The sequence below is a fragment of the Pituophis catenifer genome, unplaced genomic scaffold, assembly GCF_029215685.1.
Source record: "Pituophis catenifer annectens isolate HBS135680 unplaced genomic scaffold, rPitCat1.0.hap2 SCAF_1, whole genome shotgun sequence".
NCBI classification, from domain to species: Eukaryota; Metazoa; Chordata; class Lepidosauria; order Squamata; family Colubridae; genus Pituophis; species Pituophis catenifer.
In genome coordinates this window covers 61,723,266-61,741,228 of record NW_027256881.1, presented here as the reverse complement: position 1 = coordinate 61,741,228, position 17,963 = coordinate 61,723,266, and the positions used below count along the sequence as shown (strand labels likewise).

General features: G+C 42.9%; 1 protein-coding gene across 2 annotated transcripts in view; it reads left to right on the top strand.

Moving 5' to 3' along the window:
• Positions 1 to 17,963, top strand: part of LTBP1 (latent transforming growth factor beta binding protein 1) — a 206,029-nt gene that overhangs the window by 132,736 nt on the left and 55,330 nt on the right. Inside the window, exons 11-13 of one of the 2 annotated variants that reach the window (XM_070932502.1) lie at positions 522 to 689; positions 1,655 to 1,888; positions 11,711 to 11,806. In XM_070932502.1, the coding sequence (XP_070788603.1) occupies positions 522 to 689; positions 1,655 to 1,888; positions 11,711 to 11,806 (498 nt within the window). The remainder of the gene's footprint in view (positions 1 to 521; positions 690 to 1,654; positions 1,889 to 11,710; positions 11,807 to 17,963) is intronic. The other variant, XM_070932503.1, reaches the window with a different exon arrangement.

Below are 17,963 nucleotides of genomic sequence, written 5' to 3'. Positions count from 1 at the left end.
GTGCTCTTAGCTGATTTTTTTTGCCACTGATTTATGTGCATTGATTGATTAGAAATGACTTTAGTTTCCAGTTTCCTTGGTGACCTTAAATGATCTTACCTATCAAGTCAAAGTTGTCATTTTGTAATTCATTTGTGACATAGCTTTGTAATGTGAGTGTTGGAAGTGAGTGTGTGATCTGTCAACGTTCTGTATTTTTACTGTTCACCTGCTTTAAGCTTGCTTAAGTGCTTCTGCATGGGAATAAGGCATTCTCCTAATTCTATGTTATTGGAGCATGGCTGCATCTAATTTGAACACTGGCTTTTACTTCTAAACAATTTGGGCTTTACTTTTGAACTGTATCAAATTGATGTCAGATATGACTTATGAAAAATGTTTTGTTTCTAGACATCAGCATCCTTTTGTCTCTAATGATGTGTTGAAATTTTTTTTTTCTTATTTGTGGTGGAACTCCTGTGGTGTTTCTCTGTTTTGTTTCTCAAGTAAACTTTAGCATCCTCCTTCCCTTTTTGCTGCAGTTGATAATCCCATGGTCATTGAAGAGAAAGGGCCCTGCTACCGGTTTGTCAGTGCAGGAAAGCAGTGTATGCACCCTCTCTCTGTACAGCTCAGCAAGCAGCTCTGCTGTTGCAGTGTTGGCAAGGCCTGGGGCCCCCGCTGTGAAAAATGTCCCCTTCCAGGAACAGGTAAGAGGTTCCCAGAAAACGGATGTATTTGCACCCATGTATAACATACCACATACATAATAATATAATGTCATTCACCATAGTCTTGTATTGGTTGTATCTCTTAACATTGGAAACTGCAATAGATGAGGGGTTTTTTTCCTTCTATATTTTGCAATGACCAGCTTTCCAATTACAAAGCATTTGTTGAGTGATGTTTGTTACTGCATAATTCATTTTACAAGATGGTCACAAATGCATTAAAACGTGTATGTCTCTGAGAATTTTAGAAAGTGAGGTCATGAAGTAAGGTCTTTATGCTTAGACTTCAAAATATCTGTTGTAATTATCATAAAAGTGGCATTCCTAAGGCTTTTTGTCCGTATTAGGTGTCTAAGACAACTTAAGGTGGGAAGAAACTATGGTATGATGCTAAGGATGGGATACCAGTTTATTGTAGATAAAACATGGATGAAATTAAAGGAGGTTTTTTGGTTTTTTTTTGCTTCTGAATAAAAGTTTTGTGTAGCAGAAATAGGAATGTTCAAGTCATTTAAATAATAAATTGCCCAACCAACCAAACAATATGTTGAACAATAAACTTATATTGGGAAATTTGATTTTGAGTAACTAATATAGCTTCCAATCTCCTATTCCAAGACTGCACTAGACAGGAGGGAGAAACTTCAAGTCTCAGAATCCTTCATGTGGTCCTGAACCAGAATTTAGAATTCACTTTAAAAATGCTCATTGTTTGGTTGAATTTATTCTCACATTGAATCTTTTTCTAGGAGGAACAAAATATCTTCCCAAGTAACTTATGCAATATTACTGTCATGTAATTTGTGATTTTGCTTAACAGTAGAATACATAACATTTATATTAAAAAAAAATCATGTCAGATTTTCTTTATTATGTTTTCCAATGTGTCAAAAATGTTACATTTTTAGATTCTTAAAAGGAATGTTTTCCCATCCCAAATCTAGCTGCTTTTAAGGAAATCTGCCCTGGTGGAATGGGCTATACGGTTTCTGGCTCTCATAGAAACAAGCTATACCATCACCCTGCAATTAGAGTTCAGCCACCTGTCTTTGGCAAGACCCAGATTACTCATCCTGTTGCTAAAGGTCCTTCTCCTCCACCTCTCCCAGCAAAGGAAGAGCCAGTGGAGGCACTGACCATCTCACAGAAAAGTGAGCCCGAGGTGGCTGTGAGAGAAGGTGAGAGTGGAAAAGGATTTCTATATGTAGTTTAGTGTGTTTTTGAGTATGTTCACGTGTTTCTTATTTCCTGTGTATTTCTTACAGTGTAAAGTGCTTGTATCAAATGTGATGGCCTCCCAGCAGCCTATCAAGTATTTGATTGTATCATTTATTATAGGAACTGGTTTCAGATTCTACAACTTGGTGCATATAAAAAATATTTAGCCCTCTGGGCAAAGAACTGGATCAGGTGACATACTCCCAGTAAATTATACATTTCTTGCAGATATATGCATGGGAGTAAATTTTAATTTCATCCTTCATTTCCCCCACCCACCCAATCTGAAATTGAATTCTCTTGGGTTAAATGTTAAATGTTTGGAATCTTCTACGTTTTCCAAATGAAACACAGCTTTTCGCCATTGCCAAAGCTTTTCACCATTGCAATTGTTACCTGAAGTATTTCTAGATGTCAGTTTCGTAGTTTTATGTCTCAGTCTTTGCATGGTTCCTGCAAATGCCTTTAAAATCAGCTGCTTCTAAGTGTCCTGTTTTTTAACATGCTTAACATCAGTGCAAACAAAAGCAAAGAGCTTTGCCGCATGTGCAGAAATGAGTGCATTGCCAACACGCTATTGGTGAACAGAACATAGACTGGTAGATACAGAGTGTTATGTGGAGTGTTGTGATTATTTTGATTATTTTGATTTTGAATTATTGCCCTTCCAGCTAAATGTGGTTGTATGCCAATGTGTCTTCGGTGGGCATTGAAATAATGCCGAAAGCACAGAAACCACAAATTCACTGAAATGACTTTGAAATCATATCTACAAAATAAATTGTTTTGAGCTGGAAGTTTATACCTGAATATGTTTAATTTAGAATGACTGGGTCCAATTTTGCATAGAACATCTACATGTTAATGTTCAATTGCCACTTAAATTGAGATTTTTTAAAAAATTATTATATTCCTACATTGTAGTTATCCTTTTAACCTTTGAAAAATACATTGTCAACCTAATGAACATCTTGAACAGATCTAAATCCAGTAAGATGAGGTTTATTTTTAAAAAATGTATAAAGCTGCAAAGATTTGTATAAAAACGGCTTAAATTAATGTGATTTTTTTCATCCTAATCTTTATATTGTATTTGTTCATTTTAAAATGTTCGTGATGGATTCTGTGTTAATAACAACTGATCAAAATTTGTTTTCCTGTTAGAAGTTTTGTATGGAGTTTCTTTAAACCACAGAACAATGTTAATATCTCATTAAAGCTTTATTTATTTGGCCTTTAAGTCATGGGAGCGGATAAACTGTACCAGGAGATGCTAGTACTAAAGGTAAAATATTTCTTAAAAGGAGGATAAAGTTGAGACTAAGTCACATGATGACCAACATATCAAACATTACAGCTGACTTCACTACCAACCAGTTGTCCTTTTGCTCTTTCATGGAATCAAAACAATGTTTAGCTTTTATTGGGGTATGCAGTAATGAGTATCTCATTTGAACTTGAAAATCATGTTACTAATATGAGTAAGACTTCTGATGCGCATTTGGTTTAATAGGCTTTGATGTTACCTTCTGAATAAGAATATTTTTTTTGTATATAAATAGGCCTTTCACTACTTCTTATATGAAGGTCTGTTATAAGTATCAATGACACTTTTGTGCATCTAAGAAAATCAATGTGGCTTATTTTTCATTATATTGCTCCAAATATTCCAAAATGTCCAGCAGATTTCTAATACTGTCTTTTAACTATCTTTTAGATAAAAATCCACATCAATCATCATGAATAAATTCTTACAAAATTATTTTTAGTCTATCAGCTAAAATTGATGTGAAACAACTTGTAGTCATTATTAAATAATGATTTCATAGTATCTTGTTAAAGTCAAATCTAGTCCTCTTTAGGTATTAATGCTATATTGGCTTCTTTCCAAGTCTCTAGCTTCTTTCTTCCCTGTAGATAAGACTTCATTGTGTTTTCTAAAGATTGTATCGACTAGCGCTAAAATGTCCATTAAATTGAAGGAAGCATTTTGTAATTTACCTTGAATGATGTTAATATTTTTCTCATAACTTTTGTCTAATTGCAGGGAGATCATTAAGCAAAATATGCATAACTTTTTGTTATGTCCCTTCTTCATTTGCTTAATGGGCTTGTTCTTTAATTTTAAATTAAACTTAATATTTTGGCTAATTCAGTTTTGATGATATTCCAGTGCTTTCAAGTATCTTTTATTTGCAGCGCTAGCAGAATAGACTCATTTTAGCACAAAGGATTAAGAAAAGATATACACCTTGCAGTTAAATTCTTTTCATTTTAGATCCTCTCCCGTTGTCCCTCTTTCTCCTTTTCTTTATTTCTTGAGCATGCAGAAATAGTAAATTCTGGCAGAAGAATTATTTAAGTTCCATTTTTGTTTACAATTTGTGGTCCTGACTCACGTGGATCTAATTTCATCTATTCTCTGCCTCCCGAGTCCCAGCTGATCGGAAGGAAATGGGGATTTTGCAGTAACCTTCCCCTGGAGTAGGGAGGGAATGGAGATTTTACAGTATCCGTCCCCTGCCATGTCCACCAAGTCATGCCACGCCCACAGATCCAGTAGTAAAAAAAATTGAATCCCACCACTGATGAACTCTACAATTCTTTTGATTTCTGGCGGCTGGAGTTGCATTTCTTTGTCACTGATACATCTCTCTGAATTTAGCTAATCTTTTTGAAGACATCTAAACCACTAGATGTGAGCAGATCTATGTTTGTTTATTCTTATTTCCTGCTTTCCAAAGTTTAGTTTGTTTTGTCTGATTTCTATATTAATTTTAAAGTTTACATGAAACTCATCAAGCACCTACCTAGTCGATTTTGACTGTTGTCAATCTTGGCTGATTGTCATCTAGTCAATTTGATTGATGTCAAAAAGTTAGCAGACTTGCATCATAACTTGACTAGATGGCTCAGTGGCTAAGACACTGAGCTTGTCGAAGGTCAGCAGTTTGGCAGTTTGAATCCCTAGCATAGGTCTCCTGCATGAGCAGGGGTTGGACTAGATGACCTCCAAAGTCCCAACTCTGTTACTGTTACTGATCTAATTAGTAAGATTGTGCTCCTAGGTACACTTCAGAGCTTGGGATAGGAGGGTTGTCAGGGTTGTGAACTAAAGCAGGGGTCTCCAACCATGGCAACTTGAAGACTTGTGGACTTCTATGGTTAATTCCTTCTACCTTTTATGTTAATGTTAATTGCAGGAAGTCTTTGGTCTACACTGATAAATACTATCATTATTTATTAACCTAAGGCTGCACTCTACCCTTGACTTGCAGGCTAGGCTAATGTGCCTGTGACATCTTCCTCACTGTTTCAACTGAATTTTTAAAAATTAAAACACATTCATTCTTTTTTTTTAATGGAAGTTGGCATACTAAAAACCATTCTACTGACCTGTTCTGTCCCTGTCTCACACACACACACAAACAGACAGCCGGGGGTTAAATAAACTGGCAGACAACCAATTCTTCCGATAAGACGCTTGGCAGCAACCCAGTAGCTGCTTGCCAAGAACTTTTACTCAATAAACAAAATACCCACAGTCAAGAATTGTCCAGTTCGTAAAATAAATCCAAGGCCGATAATGTTGTTTCCAAAGATGCAATGTGACTCGATAGTAGTTAGTTTTGTCCGTCACAGAGTCTAAATGGCCACCTCATCCCCTTTTATATCCTGTGGGGTGGGGTCCAGTGACTCAGCCTAATCTCTGGCACGCCTTTTCTTCTGTTGTGCACGCTTATCTCTGCGATGCTGCCGAGGATCCAGCCAAGACTCATTACCCTCATCACTGTCCACCTGTGGCTGCGTGGACGTGCTTGGCCCCGGCCCTATCTCTTGCCCTTTGGCGGACACCGAAGGCATTGCCAGAGAGGAGGGTCCTGGAGAAGGAGGCCTTGCCAACTCCTTTCCTTCACTCTCGGAGTCCTCTCCTGCCGATGACACAGGCTCAGGTAACTGAGCCACAACATGACCAATGAACTATACACCTGTATTGAAACTTGGATTTTAGATCTAATGTTATTTGGTTCAGATGTGGTCCAGCAGTTTTGTTGATATTTTGAATCTCTGCATCCAAGCTGATATTTTCTTTAATAGCTTTCCCAGTCATTCTGATCTGTCCCAGTATGTTATTAAATTGGTTATATGGCAGATTATATTTTGCTATTATGCTTTTGAGTTGCTGCAAAAGTGACATGTTTCAGTGCAAGATTTCTGCACTGCATCCATCTCTAAATTAAATGGAACTGCTAGAATAGTATTTACTCTAATTAGAATGGAATTTGCAGAATTCATCTTGAGAAATTTCCACTTGACCAATTGGTGCTTTCTTTGGTGGAGATGAGTCAGATAGTTGGCATTGTTGTTCAAGAGAACAATCTTTTCAGTCCCCAATGCTTATGATAAAGCAATGTTAACAATTGCTGGAGAAGACTCCCGCGAGTCCCTTGGACTGCAAGGCGATCAAACCGGTCAGTCCTAGAGGAGATCAACCTGGACTCCTCTTTAGAAGGCCAGATCCTGAAGATGAAACTCAAATACTTTGGCCACCTAATGAGAAGGAAGGACTCACTGGAGAAGAGCCTAATGCTGGGAAAGATTGAGAGCAAAAGAAGAAGGGGACGACAGAGAATGAGGTGGCTGGATAGAGTCACTGAAGCAGTCGGCGTGAGCTTAAATGGACTCTGGGGGATGGTAGAGGACAGGAAGGCCTGGAGGAACGTAGTCCATGGGGTCGTAATGGGTCGGACATGATTTCACAACTAACAACAACAACAACTTTAACAAAATTCTCAGAAACAAATGACATTCTTAATATATAACTATCTAGAATAGATACATGGGATTAATCATTGCATAGAAAACTCGACGAAGAAAGATTTATTTGCACAAAAATGGGATATATATGTAGAGTTATTCATATCTATTTTAACTCAGATGTTATGCACTTGAATCAATGAACAGAAATATGTGATTGTTAAATGGATTCCAACTGTTGCACTCTGTGAATATACAAAAAGTAATATAGCAATAGCAATAGCACTTCAACATATATATCACCATATAATGCTTTACAGTATTCTCTGAATAGTTTACCAATAATTGCCCCCAACAATTTGGATCCTCATTTTACTAACTTTGGAAGGATGGAAGACTAAGTTAACCTTGAGCCGGTCAAGATCGAACTCCAGACTGTGGGCAGAGTTAGCCTGCAATACTGCATTCTAACCACTGTGTCACCAGGGCTTCATGTACAAAAAGTGCTTTGTAGTGTACTTTAATGTAGTTTTTTGTAATACAATAAAACTGATCAGCTTTCATATTTAACTGGAACACCTGACTTCAACTGCATTCAGTGGCAAGGATAGTAAATTAGAATGTAATCCAGACAGCTGATGTGATTTATATAATTATGTGAATAATGTAAATTTACCCAAATAACTTAAATCCATATTGAATGAACATGATTGTCCCCAACTAGTCGTTTAAATCAAGATTTACTCTAGTATACTCTTATCCTGCTTATATTATAACATGTTGCAGAAGCTGAGTCCAAAAAGTTAATAATTTCTACTTGTTTTGCTTTTTTAAAATAATGTCTTTATTTTCAGTATCAAATGTTAAAATACAAGCTAACATAAAAGGGAGAAGGAGTAACAAAACAAAAGTGACAAAAAGATATTTTATAAATTGATGTTATTGTTTAAATTTACAGAAAGGTGTGTTGTATTATCTCTGTATTAAAAGATGAAGATTATTTTTGTTATAAATGATTTTTTACATCAATTTTTTTGATGTTAAAAAGATACTAGTTTCTACTTGTAAGGGAACTGTGATCAATTCTCTAGCATTTCTACAAATTATAGATCCTATGGATTGAAATAAATATTGGATGGTGATAAATATCCCAGTTATTGCGCAAGACTATCCACTAGAGTGGATAATTTGGATTTTATTGACAATATTAGTCAATAATAGGATATGCTGTCTAATGAAGATTAGAAACAGTGCAATATTTCCTATCTGTAATTTAATGCTTAAAACCTGCTATATGGTACATTGTTTTTGTGTTACAAAGTTCATCAGAGGCCATTTATTCTGCCTTTTCATGGCCAGGCAAATACGTGTCTGTTTTAAAACCTTTTAAAGTATTTGCTGGGAGATGGGTCTTCTTTTTTTTCTCTTCTCCCTTTTTCTCTCTCCCTATCTTTCTTCTCTCTCTTGCTCTGAGTGCTTTCTGAATGCATTACTGTTTTCTACTGGTTCCCTGCTTTTGTGCGTGCTTTTAATTATTTATGAAAGACATTACTGAAGAATGTGATCTAATTTTAAATAAATAAATAGTATTAGTCATGGCAGAGAGGAGAAATTACACTCCTGATGTTCTTGCGTTGGATTCACCAGAAATGTTATGTCTGCACCAATCCTAAGAAGGGAAATTGTTTTTCCAACAGAAGTGCAACAAAATTTAGCAAAGCATTTCCTGGCATGAATATTTTTTAAAAAAAAAGCACAATGAAGCTTTCTGGTCTTATGTATGTTGATAGACAGAATATTTTTCGTGCTGCTTCTCTGCCTCCTTTACGTTACGGTAGACTGAGACTTCAGCATCAATCCAGACTGGACAATCTTGAGGATTGTACTTTCTGTTTGTGCATTCCCCACCTGACCACAAACCAATAATGGGTGCGAATGGTGAACTTGGGATGTTATAAAAGAAGGCAGGGATGACATTTTCAGATTCTTTTACTCCCACTTTGAGTGGTTTGAGCGGAACTTAAAATTGAAAGCCAGAGAAGATTAAAAATCAGACTGTTTTTCAGGGATTGTAAGGTAGTCTAGAATGTTTTAAGCCTATTCAGAGTTTAAGCACTCATTAATATAGCGGTCTCTAACCTTTTTGGCTTTGTGGAGTAGTGGCAGGGGGAGAGGTGATGGTTGCACATGACAGTGGGCGAGCGCACGGACGCGTGGCTCTATTTGCACAGGCACCAGGTGCATACTCATGCCATTCGCACAAATGGAACTTTGCACACACGCTCGCCTGCCACTCACACAATGGAGGTGTGCACACACGCTCGCCCACTGCTTGCACAGCCTAGGTTCAAATGGGCCATGGCCTGGTACTAGGCCATAGCCCAGGGGTTGAGACCACTACCTTAAAATCCCTAACTCCATAAAAAAAAAAAACCCTCATAAATAAGAGTTTCTTCCTACTCTGGGGAACTTTGGAGACTGGAGATGGGGTGTTGAGGCTGTAGATTGCCAAATTCTGCAATTGAGGGGATAATAAGAAAATCAGTAGAATTATACATAAAAATCTAATTGGGTATTTATTAGTTTGCCCATTCTTTCTTTCAGTTTCTTGTTCAGCTTGACAATAATAACAGCTTATTAGTCAGTTTATGATTCAATGTATTACTTTGGTTTTGGTCATTTTAAGTTCATTACAGTTTATATATTATACAACCTAGAAAAGCACATTAGATAGTAGGTGACTTATATTTTAGGAAGACTTTTCAATTTTCCCATGTTTTGAAGAATATTGTCTGCTAGAATGGGAAGAGAATTTGGAAATTGTATATATTTTCAGGGTCCATGCAATATACCTGCGATACCCAATGAAGCTTTGGGTTGTAGTCTTAGATCTAATGAGCTAATTGAAATCTGTGGAGGTTGTGTAGTTCTGTGCCTGGTTGATTATGCCCAAAAATGTTATATAGTTAGTTAGTTAGTTTATTATATTTATATACCGCCCTTCTCCCAAAGGACTCAGGGTGGTGAACAGCCATGGTAAAAACAATATACAGCAAAAATTTAAAAACTTAATTAAAATAATTCAATCATTTGGCTGAATTTAAAACACCCAACTAAAATCATTTTAAAACCCCTATCAAAACCCAATTTAAAATCCTTTATCCCGTCAGACCAGCTTGCTGAAATAATAGGGTCTTCAGAGCATGACAAAAGGCATTGTCGGGGATCCTTCGTATGTCCGGGAGCAGTTCATTCCATAGGGCCGGGGCCTCCACAGAGAAGGCTCTCCCCCTGGGGGTCGCCAGTCTACATTGTTTGGCTGACGGCACCCTGAGGGAGCGTACTGGTCGGTGGGAGGCAATCGGTGGCAGAATGCGGTCCTGTAGATAACCAGGTCCTAAGCCATGGAGCGCTTTAAAGGTGGTAACCAACACCTTGAAACGCACCCGGAAGACCACCGGGAGCTGTGCAGCTCGCGCAAGAAAGGTGTTACATGGGAACAATGAGTCGCCCCCATTATTACTCACGCGGCTGCATTCTGGTCCAGCTGGAGCCTCCGGGTGCTCCTCAAGGGGAGCCCCATGTAGAGAGCATTGCAATAGCCCAGACGGGAAGTGACGAGGGCGTGAGTGACTGTGCGCAAGGCGTCCCGATCCAGAAAGGGACGCAACTGGGAGATCAGGCGAACCTGATAGAAAGCCCCCCTGGCCACGGCCGTCATATGATCTTCCAAAGACAGCCGTGAGTCCAGGAGGACGCCCAAGTTGCCAGCCCTCTCTGAGGGGGGTAAGATCTCATCCCCAATAGCCAGCGATAGTGTTAGCTGGCTATATCGGGCTGTTGGGAGCCACAGCCACTCAGTCTTTGAGGGGTTGAGTCTGAGCCTGTTCCTCCCCATCCAGATCCGCATGGCCTCCAGACAGCGGGACATCACGTCAAGAGTATCATTGGGGTGGCCTGGGGTTGAAATGTACAACTGCGTGTCATCGGCATACAGTTGACATTTCACCCCAAAACCACAGATGATCTCACCCAGCGGCTTCACATAAATGTTAAACAGAAGGGGCGAGAGGACTGACCCTTGCAGCACCCCACAAGTGAGGAACCTCAAGGTCGACCTCTGCCCCCCATCAACACAGACTGCGTGCGGTCAGAAAGGAAGGAGGAGAACCACCATAGCACGGTGCCCCCCCCACCCCCTCCATCCGACGCAGCATGATACCATGATCGATGGTATCAAAAGCCGCTGAGAGATCTAGGAGGACCAGGACAGAGGAGCAACCCCTGTCCCGAGCCCTCCAGAGATCATCAACCAATGCGATCAATGCCGTTTCCGTGCTGTAACCTGCCCTGAAGCCCGACTGGCACGGGCCAGTCGGATATGCAAGAACAGGGCAGGTGTATCAGCATGCAAATCTGCATATGCATATTTAAAAAGTATATTGAATTACAGAGGTATTGGAAGACACACTTATATCTATTTGAATGTGGGGGCTGTCTGTTACCCCAATATCAATAAAAAGCATTATTAGAAGGTGATGCCTAGCATTTCTGCTGCAAACATCTTTTTCCAGCAATGTTTAAGCAATGAAGTTGATTGTCATGCTTTCTTCAGTTATATGTACTGCACATCATTCAATATATTGCCATGTATTGGGTAAACTGTAGTAAAGGTTCAAATTTAGAATAGATTTCTTTAAGACAAGTTTTAGGAATTTTTAACTATTAATAACTATGCCTGGATGTTCATGTTAAAACTCTAATACCATCTGGAATCTTACATGTACTCTGTATATCTCTGAAGTTAGAGATACTCTGCAGTTAGCAGTATGAGTTAGATGATTCTTTGTCACTTCAATTTTATGATTTGGAAAAAAATTGGTGGCTGCTTTTAACATGCATTGTTAAAACTGTTACATATGAAGTGGATATTCGTACATTTACATTGGTTCTTAATGCAGTAAGCTGTCTATATTTTTAGAGATACCTATCTCATATAGAAATACTTTTCTTTCACTCAATAGTGGTGGAGAAAACCTCTCCTCCGCTGCCTGTAGAAGTTGGACCAGATGTCTCCACTTCAAGTGCTAGTCAAGTGATAGCACCAACTCAAGTTACAGGTATGATGCAAAAATCATTGGTGGTACGAATTGGTACATATTACAACAACCAATGGAATGTTATCGCATCTTAGAAAGTTCAGAGCAGCAGAAGAAAATAATGAACCTACAGGGTTTATTTGTAGGTGGACAGAATGCGTTTCAATATATTGAAGGATTTAGGTGGGGAGATCAAGTTTCCTGCTAGTTCTTACATTCTGGAATGATTTCACAAGTTTATGTATCAGCTGCAGTTATTCTGTTTGAGAGGTTTCAGGTTTGTCCTTTAAAAATGCATATCTACCAGTGTAGTTTATTTTAATATTCATCTCAAGGAATTGGGACTTGCATTGCAGTGCAGATGTTCATTAGCATATTACTATAAATTACTTATTACCATAGGCATGTAACAAAATGGTACAGAAAGTTTTCATACTCTTATTCTGTCCTAAGATTTCACAAAGCCTCATTGTGATTGGATTGGATAGTGCCTAAGACAACATGCTTCTAAAGTGAACAGCTGGATAATTATTACCTAAATTTGATGTTTAATTAAATAAAGTATAAAAATCACAAATCAGAAAATTAAACTTTATTAAGGACCATGTTCAATTCATATGTACTGGTATGCGTGTTGGTTTCTCAACTTATGACCAGTCCCTTAGTGATCATTTGAACTTACAACAGATCCCCCAAAACTACTTTCGACCAAGCCAGACCCCTTGTGCCATCATGTTACTGCATTTTGGGTACTTGGAAACCAATCTGCATTTATGGCCATTTACAACATCCCACATGACTGCAATTTTTGATATTTTTTCTGGAAAACTGTATTTACTTTTGATTTTTTGAAAAAAGAAACCACCCCATGGTGAACAATGGGTCCATTTAATGACCACAGTATTCACTTAATGACCACAGCATTCATTTTATAACCACACCACTTGCTTTGGGACTGTTGCGGAAAAGGTCATAAGAAGAGTCCAATCATGTAATTACAATTGTCATGACTTATGACCATAATTGCCAGGGTCAGTTATGGTCATAAGTTAAGGACCACCTGTAAACACACAACACACACACACACACACACACACAAACAAACAAACAAATACATGTATTTGAGTGGTTTGGGCTTACATATTCTAGACAACCTGTCTATTTTAGATTCCTATCTTAGAGTCCTAGTGGACAACCATTTAATTATGAGCCAGCACTGTGCAGCAGCTGCCAAAAAATCCAACACAGTTCTAGGCTGCATAAACAAAGGGATAGAATCAAGATCACGTGAAGTATTAATACCACTTTATAATGCCTTGGTAAGGCCACACTGGGAATACTGCATCCAGTTTTGGTCACCACAATGTAAAAAAGATGTTGAGACTCTAGAAAGAGTGCAGAGAAGAGCAACAAAGATAATTAGGGGACTGGAGGCTAAAACATATGAAGAATGGTTGCAGGAACTGGGTATGTCTAGTTTAATGAAAAGAAGGACTAGGGGAGACATGATAGCGGTGTTCCAATATCTTAGGGACTGCCACAAAGAAGAGGGAGTCAAGCTATTCTCCAAAGCACCTGAGGGCAGGACAAGAAGCAACGGGTGGAAACTAATCAAAGGGAGAAGCAACTTAGAACTAAGGAGAAATTAATCAGTGGGACAACTTGCCTCCAGAAGTTGTGAATGCTCCAACACTGGAAGTTTTTAAGAAGCAGTTGGATAACCATTTGTCTGAAGTAGTGTAGGGTTTCCTGCCTAAGCAGGGGGTTGGACTAGAAGACCTCCAAGATGCCTTCCAACTCTGTTATTCTATTCTATTTTCCACTACTATACATGTAAATAAATTATGGGGACTTTTTTCATGACATCCTCAATACACACATTTCATAGGCTTGGCTCTTTTTCAGCTGTAGATATTTTTTCCTCCAGATGTTTATCCAAAGCCAAACATCTTCCATCTTGCATGTGAAGAGTATAATGAATGAATTAGAGCAAATTTGTTAAACCAACAGTCACAATGTTCATGTGCACCTTTAATTCAACTTTGCATTACTAGTGCCACTGGGCTGTGGCTGGGCCCATAGCCTGTGCAATTTTCCTGTGCGCTGCTCCCACTATCCATGCATGGGTTAATCCTTCAGTGCTTGGCAAACAACTGAGTGAAAACAAAAGACTTTTCCTCCCCTTTCCGGCTCCCAAGCCACGCCTCTGGTCCCATGATCCCCCAGTCTTCACTCAGTTGCTGGCAAACACTGTAGTGATTTTTGGAGCTCCACAGGTTTCTTAAAGGTACAGTAGTCTGTGGGGTTTTCCTCCTTTTTTTCTTTATTACTCTTCCAATTTCTTTCTTCCCTTTCCTTAGGGCGATTAGGCTTTTTTGTTAATTTTGAATAGATTCCCTTTCGCGGTTTACTTTGCTCTCGGAGTGAATAGCAATCACCAGCTGGAAGGGGGGGGAGCAGAGCATCGCGCCCACGCCGCTCGCTTGGCCACCTCCTGAATTTTAAACCGGCATATCTTCCCGCGGCGCTGCTGCAGCGATCGAGCTGCGCCCCTCCAGCTGGCCGGCGGGCTTTGAGCAACCCGCCTATTTCAAACTGCTCGGCTCGCCTAAACAACACCCCCCCCAGGAGCGATTTCGCCTCACCGGCTTCGGGGCATCAGCGCAAGGCGCAGCGGAGCGCCAGAGAGCTCGGCAGCCCCCCCCCCCTGTGCTAGGAAGGGCAAATTCCAGGAACGAGCTCCCACCAAGGCAGTCGCGCGGCGTTTGGTCAGACCCTCGGGCCGCCATTGTAAGTCCGTTGCCTGAGTCGGGCACAGGCCTCCTCACGTGCCAGCGCCATATTGGGGGACCTTCGGGCCGCCAGATTGGCCAGACTCATCAGCCTACGCCCCCATTGGCCATCAGGGCGGCCGCAGACTCCGCCCCACGCCCGCAGGGGGCAATCAATCCACCTCGCCCCCACCTTCTGAGGAGTGGTTCTGGCCTAGCTCGAGGCTCTTTTTGAAGAGATTACCCCTCGGCTTGTGGAGCTACAGGGCAAGGGGCCTGCCCGAAGAACCTAGCGGCTGCAGTTATGTCTCGCTCCCCTCCATCCTCAGATATGGAGCTAGAGCTCACCCCCCCCGCGCAAGGAGTCAAAAGGGGGGGGAAAATAAATCAAAGAAGAGGCATGAGAGCTCTGCCAGCAGGGCGGCTTCAGAGGGCTCCCTACCGTTCCAGAATAGAGACGCCCTAAGGAGATACAATGCTCTGGAATGACAGTGGGAGAAGGCGCACAAGGCAGCCTCAGAGTCCTCATCCAGAGAGCCTGCGCCTTTGGAGGCCACACACGCCCCTCCGAGAGAGGCAGAGCCAGGAGTTGCAAGTGTGTCAGACATTGCAGTGACCCCAAGAACTCCTGATTTCCCCAGGGCGGGCCTCATCACACCCCGCTTCGAGGCAGGCTCAGGGGCCGGACCAGAGACTCCAAGGGGCCCCTCACCAGCTCATCATATATCGGGCCATTGAAGCAAGTTCAACGCCATCAAGGGCAGACCCTCGGCTTCAGGGGGGGCCAGGAATAGCAGCCCCAATGGACTTTCAGGCCATGTTCTCGGCTGCACTGTCGTCATTCTTCTCTGCAACCCTGCAGCAGGCAACTCGCCCAGGCACGGCAACACCAGCTCCAGTCCCATCCTCTCCCAGTACAGGGCCAAGAACCCTCGTCTGAGGAATCAGACCAAGCGGAGGAGGCCCCTGAGGAGATGGAGTTATCAGAGGATGAGGGCCTAGCACCGGAAACACCGGCATTCACAGGCCTCTTTCGCCCGGCCCTATTCATGTCCCTACTCCACAAGGCTAGACTTACAACGAACCTGGGAGTGCCAGGGGACGTCACAGCCGCTACCCCCTCAACGGTGGGCCCTCACGACGCGCTCTTCAAATCCTCAAAACCGCAAAAGGACTACATTCCTTGCCCTCAGCTGTTTGCGGATGTGATCCAGAATCCCTGGGGCCAGCCGGCCTCGCTGGCAACACCTAGCAACCTAGATAAAAAAACTCTACTGCTCAGCCCCAGAGTTAGAGGACCTTCTGGCGCTCCCTTCAGTAGACCAGCCCGTGGCAGCGTTAGCCTCCAGCTCGCTGATCTCCACTGACCCTCTGGACACGCTTAAGGCGGAGGAGAAGAGAATGGAGTGGGCCTTCCGCAAAGCACATCAGGCTGCAGGCTGGGCGATCAGATCGGCAACGGCAACTTCCTTCTTCAACAGAGCGTCACTCATTTGGCTCCGGCATCTACAGGACAGGCTTCCCCCTGAGGACATCAGACTGCATCAAGATCTAAATAAGATAATAGCTGCTACAGAATACACAGCCGACGGTTCTTTGAACGCAGCCAAATTTGCCTCAAGAGCTCTGGCTTCAACCCTGACAGCTAGGAGGCTCTTCTGGCTCCGGCCCTGGAAGGCCGACTTCAAAGCCAAGTGGAAGTTGGCAGCCGCGCCATACAAGGCACCAGAGCTGTTCGGAGCCGCGCTGGAGCCCATGCTGATCGAGGGGAAGGACAAGAGGAAGATCCTCCCCTCAACATATCGGCGCCAGGAACGCAGATACACACCTTACCCGCTCTAGTAGCCCTTTCGTGCTGGCGCCAGACCCAGGGGGTCCTCCTCTCATCGCTCCCAATACCAGGGGGGAGACAGATTTCACGACAGGCAGCAGTTCCGAGACCGAGGACGACAACAGCAGCCTAAGCGCAACTTCCGTGGAGCCGGCCCTAAGCCCGCCAGAAGGGGAAAATGACTCCAGGCCCACGGGACCCATAGGGGGAAGGCTCACCCTCTTCCATCTACAATGGGCCAGCTCGACTTCGGACTCTTGGGTAAGGCGTACGATCTCTTCAGGATTATCCATCGAATTTTCTGGTCAGCCGCCCCACCGGTTCGTCCGTTGCCCAACCCCTCGATCCTCGGAGCTTCAGGACCTAATGTCACAGGAGATTGCCCACCTCCTGGAGGTCGAAGCCATAGAGCCGGTCCCGCACAGCCAGCGGGGCTCAGGTTTCTACTCAACCCTCTTCTTGGTACCCAAGAACTCCGGGGGCTGGAGGGCTATACTCAATCTAAAGCGTCTGAACCTGTCCGTTTAATACCGCAGGTTCAAAATGCACTCCCTCAAGTCCATCATAGCGGGGGTGAGACAGGGCGACTTCCTTCAGTTGGTCAACCTCCGGGAGGCTTATCTGCACGTGCCCATTCACCCGCATCACCGTCGGTACCTGAGGTTCGAGTATGCGGGCCGGCATTACCAATACCGTGCGATGCCATTTGGACTCTCGTCGGCCCCCTGCACCTTTACCAAACTGGTAGCGGTGGTGGCGGCCAGGCTCCGAGCCGTCCTGATCCGGGTGCTCTGTTACCTGGACGACATTCTGGTCCTGTCGTCCACAGCCGACCAGGCCTCCAGAGACATGAAGATGGTGATGAAGATCTTCCAGGATCACGGTTTCACCATAAACCTTGCAAAGAGTCAACTTCAGCCCACCACCAGGCTTCTTCACCTAGGGGCGGTGATAGATTCATCCAGCGGCCAAGTATTCTTATCACCGGACAGAGTCCAGAGCATCCGAACTCTGATCCTGCAGATCCTGACGAGGAGGAGAGTTGCCCTGATCCACCTCTCAAGCCTCCTCGGGAAGATGGTATCCTGCTTTGGCATCGTACCGTGGGCACGCAGACATTCGAGACCCCTGCAGTGGTTCCTCCTTCCCTTCCAGCGAACGGGAAGGGCCAACTCCCAAAAGGAAGTTCGCCTCACTCTCCAGGTCCACCGGTCCCTCAGGTGGTGGACATCGCCAGCGCTCCTCAAGGGGTCCAGCTTCCTAGAGCCGGACCGTTTGATACTCACCACCGACGCCAGCCTTCAGGGGTGGGGAGCCCATCTCCACAACCTAGTCACGCAAGGACAGTGGTCGCTTCAAGAACGGCAATGCAGCATCAATCTCGTAGAGCTTCGGGCGATCAGACTGGCACTGCGCAACTTCCAGCCGACAGTGCAGGGGCATCACATCTTAATCCTGACCGACAACATCTCGGCCAAGGCGCACGTCAACAGGGAGGGAGGCACAAGGTCCCGTGCCCTGATGCGGGAGACCGCGGAGTTGTTCAGCTGGGCAGAGAGACACCTTCTCTCTATCA